This window comes from Lupinus angustifolius, chromosome LG11 (assembly GCF_001865875.1).
Source record: "Lupinus angustifolius cultivar Tanjil chromosome LG11, LupAngTanjil_v1.0, whole genome shotgun sequence".
Taxonomy (NCBI): Eukaryota; Viridiplantae; Streptophyta; class Magnoliopsida; order Fabales; family Fabaceae; genus Lupinus; species Lupinus angustifolius.
Window position 1 is genome coordinate 9,669,190 of NC_032019.1, and position 11,290 is coordinate 9,680,479.

Below are 11,290 nucleotides of genomic sequence, written 5' to 3' on the forward strand. Positions count from 1 at the left end.
GTACCATTACCCATATAGAGATGCTCTGGACCAAACTGCTCAGTTGGCTCTTGAAGAAATGCTGGATCTGAGGTAATGTGGTTGGTTGCACCAGAATCAGGGAACCAAATGGAGTTCTTTGGGTCAGTGCCTCCAGTACTGACATTCATAGCATAAGGGTGTGATCCAGTAAAGGCTTGAGGCTGAGCATGAGAGATATGAGGTCTGGTGCCATAGAGGGAAGTTGGAGGTGGTGCAGCAGAGTTGTGATCATAATAGGTGTTATAGTTGGGGTATTGTTGCATAGGTCTGGTGGTGTGATGGGGGTAGAAAGAATCTGGCCTTTGTCCTTTGGATGTCATGGGATGAGCAGGGTTAGGATATGTTTGAGGATGAGAAGAGAAGTGGTTATTGTTGTGTGACTGTGATGTATAGTAGGGAAAGTTGGAATCTTGTTGGGCATAGTAACACCATTCTAGGTCATGGCTAGGACGATTGCAGTAGGAACAAAAATAGTGGTTACCAGAACGACCTGTAGTTTTTCCTCCCCTGAATGGTCTTCCCCCTCTTCTTCCAAACCTCCCCCCTCTTGAAGCAATAGGATAGTTGTCATATCTGTGGCTAGGAGCAGAAGGATAAGTGTCATACCTAGGTTGAGATGATTTGGGATGAAACTGGCTTGAATTATTCACTGAAGAAGGGGACTGAGTTGGAGAAGGAGCAGAGGCAACATTGGCTGAGAGAGCATCTGAGACAGCCTTGTGTCTATTTTTGATGAGTCTGGATTCAAAGGTTAAAAGAAACTGCTCAAGGTCATTTATTGAGGGAGGTTCAATTTGGCTTTCAATTGCCGTAATGACAGATTGGAATTCCTCCCCAAGACCATCAAGAATGCAGTCAACATGCTCAGCAATGGAGATAGGAGTGCCTATTGAAGCAAGAGAATCAGTAATGATTTTAACCTTAGAAAAATATTCAGAGATAGAGGCAGATCCTTGGGAGATGGTGCGAAGTTGGGCTCTGAGTTGTCTACTTCTAGCCTTGGTATGGGCATTGCAACAGGCTTTGAGTTCTTCCCATAATTGGTAAGATGAGGTGCAGCCAAGAACTCTTGGTTGTAATGACTCAGAAATTGAGTTGAGGATCCAGGAAAAAACTGTTTGATCTTGTTCTTCCCAGCTAAGAAAGGTAGGATTTTGAAGGTGATGATCTCTGTCAAGATCAGAGAGAAATCTAGGAGGAGGATCAGTGATGAGGACAAATCTGAGAGCCCTGTTTGATTTGAGAGCAGCTACCATGAACTGACTCCAAGTGAGGTAATTCTTCTCACAGAGTTTGATGGTGGGAATGGGTAGAGAAAGAGAAGGAGAAACTGTTTGTAGAGGTGCAGAAGCAGTTGGTGGAGAAGATGAAGGTGCAGGATCTGTGGCTGAGGCCATTAGGACGATTGATACCATGTAAAAGAATTAAAAAACAGAAAACATAAAGGAGAAAGGTAATGAGAGAAACTGAATGTTTATGATTTTATTTCTTAATCAAATATGAACAAGCTATCCCCTTTATATAATCCAGGGGAAGCATTACAAGAGAGAATGAGAATGGGAAGTTACGTGAACAACAAGTAACTTCCCCTAACTAACTAACTAACTGTTTCTGTCAACACAGAAACAGAACAACTATCAAATAAAACTGATTCAGTAACAACCATACTGAATCAGTCCATAAACCAAGACTTTAAGTCTTACACTCTAATAGATTAAGACTACAACCACCCCTCAGAAAATACAAAAAATTTAAGACCTTATTATTTCTTCATATAGATCCAGCGAACACTTATTTGAAAATAATAGGAGGGCCACAGTTGGTATACAGGAAAGATGCACAGGTAAAAAAAATTTGGAGCAATACTTTCACTAAGAATACCTCAATCCATTTCTTCCGGAAGTCTTCACCACATGGCCTTATTTCTGGGAAAATACCAGGCTTAGCAAGTTGTGACCCTGAAAGAGGCACCCCATATACTTGACCAGCCTGTAAAATAAACACTACCATGTAGATCAAATATATTCATAACAAACTGATATATGTAGAACACACTAAATCCAAAATAAACTATGTGAAAACACATAGATATGGATATATTATAGAACTGGAATGTTTAGCAAGATAGAATAAAGATTATCACCTTCCTCTTCTGAGCACGAGATTCATTGATGGCCCTTAGACGTTTTCTAATGGCCTGGAAAGAAGATGAAAGGCCAACAAGTTAACCAATATCTACATACACTTCCAATGAGTACAAATTAAAATAGAAAATGAGAGGTAAATTTAGAACATAACCAGAGAAACAAAGATAAATAAGACGAGCACAAATATCTCACAAAGACAAGTGAGTCACCTCTTTACAATTAAGAACAACTGTCTTGTTAAAATTTGGAACCTGAGTCAGTGAAATTTCTCTAGCTTCCTGAGAGATGCAAAAAGCAAGGCAATGTTAGAAAATAACTGATAATAAACAAAAGGGCAGGCTTGAATTATAAAAAAATAATCTATTTTAAGATTGCCTTTCAGCGACTCATCAAGGAGAGCTAAACCTCAAGAACAAGAAGTACACAGAACAAGATTGCTATTTCATTACCATGAATGGTAAGAGATCCAGAAAAGAAATTACAATTATCCTATTTATACTTTATAGTTTATACTAGATATACTAGTAACAGATAATAGACTGCAAACTTAAACCTAATTAAATTAAATAAGGAAACAGATCAAGGAATATAAATAGGAAAAAATCCTAAGAGATTGTCTAGAGTGCTTTAAAATATTAGTAGATACGAGAGCAACATATGAAATCCATATATTCTAACAAATAATTTCATTTAAAAAAACAAGAAGATAACCAAGAATACGCAGAATTAATTCACAAATTTCCAGTTACCCTGAACATGTTCAACAATAGATAATTACAAGGTATGTAGGGTTCAGCATAAAATCTACAAATCTTAGAGCAAAAATCAATAAATGGATAACCAGATAAGTTTAACCCAATCATTCATCAGCAAAATTGCTACGTTACAGCATCTGATTCGGTATAAACACAAAAGTAAAATTTAAAGATATACCTCAAGTCCCTCGATGGTATCCCTATATCCAGATTGCAAATACTCCCTGGTCAGAGTTTCCTCTAGGCAATTTGGTGTTTGGGGGTTAAAGTCTGGTACCCCAAGCCTGAGATTCAAGTAATGACATTTAACATTCAAATTTGGAAGATAACAAGTTAACAACACATTGATAGCTTAACAAGAAAGAAAAGCTAATTTGATAAACAATGGGGAGAAAGGAAAGATCTAGCCCCCAAAAAAACTCAGTATAACCGTTTGTTATGAACTAGAAATAAGAAATAATTCAAAAAATTGGCATTACAAGCAGGAACTACCTAGAGTTTAAAGGTTCTTTATCACACTTTAACTTGTAGGGGGCTAACTGTGGTTGTTGTCGCCTGCAAACAGAAAAACATTTTGTTAAAAGTGATTAACAGCACCAGTTTCTGATTTAACACAAATAATAACATTGTACCATTTTACTAATAAATATTAGACAACGTATAGCAATATTAGGTCAAACGAGTATATGCTATGTTTCAAAGGCAAAGAAAATATGAATTTAGAATGCCAAATTGCCAATAATTATTAGATCAAAATGCAAACTCCCAGCCTGTGCTCTCCAATTCACTTCTTTATAGACTTCACAAACCCATGTTACATTAACATAGCAGTCTAATACACATCATCTGATTGACGCCTATAAAAAAGTAGCTCCACCAACATAGCAGTCTTCACCTTCAAATGATTAACAGTTTTCTTAAAATTTGATGTTATGCTCTATAGTATAAGCACTCCAAAGAGAATTTTAAATAGAAAAAAATATTTTGATTACTAAAATGATGAGAAACTGATAAATCTTAATAAAAACAACAGAAAGGGGGATCAGAGAAAGATTTTCTGATGAATTAGTGTCACAATTCTCTAATTTTATATGAAAACTATATGGACACTTGTAATTTGGAAGTTCAAACACTACTTTATGTATTTTTCAATGGACCGAGTTCGCGATTAAAGAAAAATTAAAATAAAATAGAAAAGGAAGAAAGCCCGCATAAACGATTAAACACTAAAATTTTCCTAACTTATTAGGTCAACACACCAAGGCAGATAATCGCTTAAATTCTTCCTACACACCAAGTCTCTTTATAGCTTATTTCAAAAAATCTCATTGTATAAGCGCTTAAGCTGTTTACCCAAGGTCCCAAACGCACCATAAAAGATAAGAACTGCAAATCAAGCTGAAATCAATTCTTAGAATATTCTCCTCAGTCAAGAAATAAATAAAATCCACTCTGGAGCAGTTCCACAAGTTTCAAAATGATGTTAATCAAATGAAAAAATATCGTAATCATAAAACTATTAGCTAGCAGGAAAAACCCAATAAGAACAACATGACCACTATTATTTGGAATTTGTAATACATTTGCCACATATGCTAGTGTTACAATCATTGAGGAGAAAATGGCAATAGGAACTGAAGGGAACAGTATCAGGATGAAGTTCTCATACCTTGAATTTACAGGGAAATTAGCTGGCAAAGAAGATAAATCAGATCGTCCAGTGTCCCTATGAGATGGCCCACCTACTGCACCGTTATTAACTGCGTTAGTGCAGCTGCCAGCATGATACCTTTGCATTTCCTCCAACTATAACCGGCATACTGCCATCCACATCATACCACTATATGTAGCTGTAAGTACTAATCTGCATGATCAAAATTGTCATCCAAGTCACTTCCAACTAATGTCAATAAAGCAAACAAAAAAATACTAAAAAATAAAATAAAAACAGCGATGGAAACAGAATGCATAATCGAAAAAGGAATTAATGACTTCGTTCAGCTGGTAATGATAGCTACTAAATCCTAATGCACAAAAAATTATAAATAACAAATTTAAAACCACTTGATGAACTGTGGACCCCAAACATTCAAAGCAGAATTAACTATTCTGAACTGTAAGCATTGAAATGGAAAATAACTTCTTTTAGAAGAAAAGGTAACAATAGTATTTACCTTAAAATAAAAAATAAAAGATGACACGTCGGAACATTGAGTGCAACTCAAATGCACTACAGTGCCCAATCAAAATAACAAACTCCAGTCAGCGGACTGCATTTAAAAATAACGAACATTAAAAATATTCGATAATTTTTTTTAAAAGAAAACAAAATCTGAAACTCTAGTTAACATTGAGTTCAGTTTACAGAAAATAAAACCCAGCTTAACTACTAAGAAAACTTATGTGACTTGATATTTATACTCTGAAATTGAAATTGGCATGCATAACACAATGATGCTATCACAAATCTCATAAATAAGTCAAAGAAGTTTTAGATATTGAGTTTGACTTTGACCATAACTACATAAAGTGGAAACTTCCATTAAAAGCTTTCTGGGGATCAATTTCAACGACAAAAAATATGGAAACTGTACCTACATTTAAATGCTAGCATAATTATAGTACAAAGTATGAACTAGTGCCCAATCATTTTCTAGTAGCCAGAATTAAAACTCCAACAGTCCAACCAATATATCAACTAACCTGAAGTAATAAATTATAAGAGACAACATAAAAGTATAACAATTTAATCAAATCAATTCCGATCCATAAGTACCATCTAAACCTAAAAAAAATAGCATCTCACATTACCATATGAACTAACTCAGGCGTCAAATGAAATGATTAGAAAGAGGAAGAAAAAAAACCAAAAGTTCAATTAATTAATCTAAAAATCTTAGCCTAACATCACATTCAAGCTCTATTACACATGGGGTTGAACATGTAATTGAAAAAACTTAAAATTCAAACCTAATGCGAGAAAAGCTCCGAAATTTGCACTCCGGAGCAAGTTCCAAAAGTAGGGTTTTGGGTGCGAAATCACGAATTTCAATCTTCCCCCAATCTCCAGAAGCTAATTGGGGTTTTAGAAACTAGGGTTTCCAAATGGAAATTCTGTTAAAATGGAAATTGGTTGGAATATTGAGAAAAGGGGGTTAGAAGATTATGAAATTGGAAACTTGGAAATAGCTGAGAAGATGAAAATGGAAAACGTTCAAAAGAGAGAAAGAGAAAATGGGAATAAGAAAAAGAAGGGTTTTGACTCGTTGAGTTAATTGGGTGATGATGCTTCTGTTGCTTCCTCCGGTAAGAATAAAGGGTGAAGAAGAAGGGGATCTAATAATTATTATTAATTATTAAAAAACTTTATTATTTAACTATTAGTGTTTTATTTTTACAAATGAGGTTTGTTCCTTTTATGCCCTTGTCTATCATCTAACATAAATGAGAGTTGATAATAGTGATGAATTTGTGGGGGCAAAATGGTGAAATTATTTGAAAAATAGAATCTAGGAAAGGTTTATTGATTTAGAAATGTAATTTGTTTTTTGTGTGTGAATAAATTTTCTTAAGAGCGGGAAATATTTTATTGATGAGGACAATTGCTAAATATTTATTCTTTGTCAAAGACAAAATTGAATTAACCTTAGTTCAATTGTATTTTTATTCATGAAACTTAGATGATTCCTATTTTTGTAAACTAGTAGGATACCTGAGCATTCGCACGGGTGATAATGTATTTTGCATTAATCTATTTAAATAATAAAAACATAATTTATTAATGAAAATATTATTGAGTTATTATCTCATGAAAAATGATGTTTATGTATTTGATTGTTGATATAGAGTTGTTGACAACAGAGATGATATTAAATGTGTTATATTAAATAAATAAATAATTGTTACGAAGAAATGTATGGAAGGTAATGTAAATTAAGTTGTAGAATATATGTTATAGATTTCAGAAAACTTCTTTATAAATCACATTTGTTATTGTCTTAATGGTTGACCATCATTATCATGTATTCATATCTACAATCATTTTTTCTTTGAACTATTAAAATAGCTATATACAATTGATCATGAATGAACATTGGTCTAGATAAATATAACTCAAAATTTTCTGATGATTGGTCTTGAGATTTATTGATTATCACAACATATGAAACAATTAAACAAAATTATCTTATGATAAACTTGAAAGACCATAAAGATTGAGATGAAGACGTTGACATCCAAGGAATATATATGATATTTCCACTATATTTTTTATGACGTGATCTTTGCTTCAAGTACATGATTTGTCATTTTAGTAACAACCAATCTTTTATCGTTACATAATTCTTCATATTGGTATAATTTCCTAAATAGCATTATTGAAGTTTCAACTTCTAACATGATCTTATGATTGGCAAAGCCAAATGTTGTAAATGAATTTAAAAATTCAGGAGTTAGTGTATTGAATGTTTCACTTTCATTATCATCAGACATACCAACTGAATATGAACTCAAATATTTATTTTCCTCACCTATAGTTATACATCAGAACATTTATTAATATAACTTTAATAAATCTATTATTTCGAACATAATGAAATTTAAAAATAACTAAAACAAATTCACCTAGAATTATACTCATAACATATTCATTGATTTGATCAACAATTTCAATTGTTGATGCAAGTATTACCCTAGATTATAAAAATTGTTATCAATGACATTTTTCTTTTTGGTGCTAGTTTGGGCAGAATCTCTCCATAAATTCTAAATTCATTTTTGTTATACATCTTAATCATGAGATGCAGTTTATATGGTTTAAGTTGATTTTTTTTAAAATTGAATTTTTTTTGCTTATAGGAATGCATATTTCTTATTGACCAAAATTTTCCTTTTTTAAGGACTAACAAATTTTTAGATGTTTAAATAAGTCGTTTCATCAGTCTAAAAGAATAACAAAATGATGATAGATGATGCATACGTTATTATTACTATGTTTAAAATTTTGGAAGTACAATGCAAACTTAACTTTTTTACATTTGTTTCTCTCGATTCAGAAAACTATGAGCAAACGACTAATTGGTATTAAGACCAATAATAATTTCACTCTCTTAAAATAAAATAATAAAATAAACTTAATTATTTATTTTGTGTACCCACACAAATTACTGTTTAATACTGATTATGAATGAGTTTATTGTTGACAATCTCAATTGTTTATAAATCATCTCTATTATTCAATGATAACTTTATAAAATATAAACCTATAATAATGATTGTTTAATAAAGACAATATGTAGTGTCAATAACATTGATCGTAATCGAAAATGTCAACAAATTAAGTAGAACAAAAAATATTGATAATATTTGATATTGATATATTTATTGACAAAATAGAAGAGTCAAATTTAGGTAGAAATTTCGAGTAAGGGCAGCAACATCCACCAAAAACATATATTTATTAGGAGCTTGATAGCCATAGAATGAATATGGACTATTTTTTGCTTTCTTTTCTGACTTGCTACTATGGTCAATCTCTTCTTAAAACGTTGAAGGTGTATGGGGCAAGAGCTCTCTTTATCACCATAACTTTCTCATTTAATAAGATAATTTTCTATACCTCACAAAAATATAGAGAGAAAAAAGATTATCAAGATTTTTTAAAACTTTGACATAGAAATGAAGAGGATGAAGGAAAAGGATCATATATATCAAATTAACAGCCTCAAGAAATATCTATGTTTTCTGTCCTATGTTTCGATTGCATTGTCTAAAATATCCCTTGATTTAGCACTTATAAGGATTAAAAAAAATGGTTAAATTTATAATTCATTGAATAAATTATGAGCTATAACTAACAATGAATGTTATCAATGATAATACTTTACAACACCTTATTTGTCTAACAATACAGATTGAAGACATGATTATTATCTAGCTAAAGTAATATTTTATCAAAGCATTTCAAGTGCAATAAAAACAAAAGCATGATAAAATTGTCAATTATGTAACCAAATGATTGAAGGAAAGATGATTTAGCTACCTGTATCTAATCACAAAGTGCATGAAAGAATAAGATGGACTTGATCAAACCTCCATTTTACTCTACCACCAAAGAATATGTGCTATGTGCTTTCATGAAAATGACTTGAATGTTGATTCATAGATACCCTTCTAGCATTAAATCTGAAGGTAGCTCCCCCTGTCCTGATTTACTATTCCTGAAGTTCTCCTAAGCAAAGATTTCCTTTTAAGTGATCAGCTTCTTCCTAGAGTTTTCTTGTTTTGCTAGGCAACAATAATATTTCTATAAAGAGTTGGGGAAATGAAGCAGAGTAGTATAAAAGTACCATAACAACACAAAGTAACATCACATTATGAAAACCATCCTTTAGCTTTAGCACATTTTGCCTTGTCCATGGAACACCTCCAACAATCATGCCAAAAGAATGCAATCAAAGTCCAACAATCAAACATTAGTTTATACTTTTGGTCCCAATTTTTTACACTCGTTTTCTAACTTTGTCTTCCAATTCTATAACCGCATAATTTAGTAGTTTTGAAAAAGACTAATTTCTACAATGGTATCAAGCACAGTAAATTGGCTAAATAAGATCTAATTAGGTTCTAAAATAAAAAATTAAAAAGTATCAGATTGCTAACCTCCTTCAAGCTTACATCCTCAGATTGCTAACTTCATTATGATAAACCCTACCTTCTCCTTCAACCTCTTTAACCTTCCAATTAGTTCTTCAAGGGAGTTAATGTGTTCATTGGTAAACCATTTTTTTGAAGAGCATTTTTCTTTGACTCTGAGATATATTTGCTCTCCATAGGTAATCACCTGAATACAATTGAGACAATGTAAGATCAAAAGGAAGTTTAGTAATTCTACACAATAGATTTTATTTTACGCCTATTTGCATTGTTTTCAAAAGAATTAACATCTCAAACCATAATAAAAAAGTAAACATAATGACATCAAATAAGTCACTTTATCTACTGTATGTTTAAACTCTAAACATTAAACCAACATAATTTAAAGATTGTAACAACATTTAAGTTTCTAGTATTAAGTATGAACAACAAATATAAAACCATCTAAGTTTGGTTAACAATAATATCAGAACATGTAAGAAGTTCATATGCTTAACTATGAAAATGTGTGAATGGGAGAGCTTGTAGTTGGTGTACAATAGCTCTAAAAATTGAATCTATCATAAATAAAGCTAAGCTAAAAACCCAATCTACAACTAGGAGAACTCTATGGTTAAAGGATCAAAATAAGCTTTTCAATTCCCTCCATGTGAGAATCATGGAACAAATACATGTGTTATCTTGAATGAATTTTCTAGTCAAAGTTGAAAGTCTTAAATATTAATAGAATAAAAAAAATAAACTACATGATAAAAAAATACTTTTAAATCAACCTACAAATATACTCTTAAATCAACCTATAAATCTTTACAAATCACAAAATAACATTAAACACAATAAAAATGACATTATCACAAAATGCATAAGTTATGGGTTGATCTTATATGAAATAAATCATTTTTCTAAAATGATAAGATATTTATATCAAAATGACTAACCTAAGTGTTGTGATGGCTTAGCGACGACGCCAGCGATAATAGCTCTGGTGTGTGGGGTAAAAATGTTATCTTGAACTCCTACAAAAAAGTGTTATCTTGAGCTCAAGAAATCAAATAAGCTTCACCCAACAAAGAACCACGTTATATAAGATCTGATTATAAAGAAGTGTAAGAAAAAATCATACATGTGAACAAAGACTCCATCGATTGGTTTCACGGAAGAAGAAGTTGTGCATATGATGAAGACAGGAGTTTGTAGAAGAAAAATGTTGATGGTTTAGTGAATCTCATATTTGAAAAAATGGAGAGTGAGAGGCTGAAAATAGAGAGAGAGAGTGTTTGTGAAAATGGGAAAGAGAGGGAGAGTGAAAATGGAAAAGGAGAGATTGTACTGCTTTTCAATTTTCATTTCAAATCTCTCCCTCTGTCAATTACCTAACCATACAATGAAAAACATTAGAAGGTAAAGGCTATACTTTATACTTTAGACAAACTGTAGCTGCAAGTTGCAGAACTCTTTCATATTAATTTGTACTTTTTTTTAAAGAAATAAAAATTATCATTACAGATATAACCCTTTAAAATCCAAGTGTCAATAGAAGGGGATATCTATTTTGGTAATAACACCAACCCCTTCTATTCTTAATAAGATAGTAGAAACAAGAATATGAACACTAGTATCATGTTCAAAATTCTTTACTATTTTAAATGTGTAAAGAAAAAGTTTAGATAAAACATAAAGTGTTTATACAATACTAACTTGTCTTATAACGAT

At 31.8% G+C, this 11,290-nt stretch overlaps 1 protein-coding gene across 2 annotated transcripts in view; it reads right to left on the reverse strand.

The window, feature by feature from the left end:
* Nucleotides 1-6,262, reverse strand: part of LOC109360524 (mediator of RNA polymerase II transcription subunit 12-like) — a 16,875-nt gene extending 10,613 nt beyond the window's left edge. For both annotated transcript variants that reach the window (XM_019605485.1, XM_019605486.1), the window contains exons 1-7: nt 5,894-6,262; nt 4,593-4,787; nt 3,416-3,478; nt 3,102-3,207; nt 2,378-2,446; nt 2,165-2,218; nt 1,903-2,010 (exon numbers count right to left, since the gene is read on the reverse strand). In XM_019605485.1, coding sequence (XP_019461030.1) covers nt 1,903-2,010; nt 2,165-2,218; nt 2,378-2,446; nt 3,102-3,207; nt 3,416-3,478; nt 4,593-4,720 — 528 coding nt within the window. In that variant the 5' untranslated portion in view covers nt 4,721-4,787; nt 5,894-6,262. The remainder of the gene's footprint in view (nt 1-1,902; nt 2,011-2,164; nt 2,219-2,377; nt 2,447-3,101; nt 3,208-3,415; nt 3,479-4,592; nt 4,788-5,893) is intronic.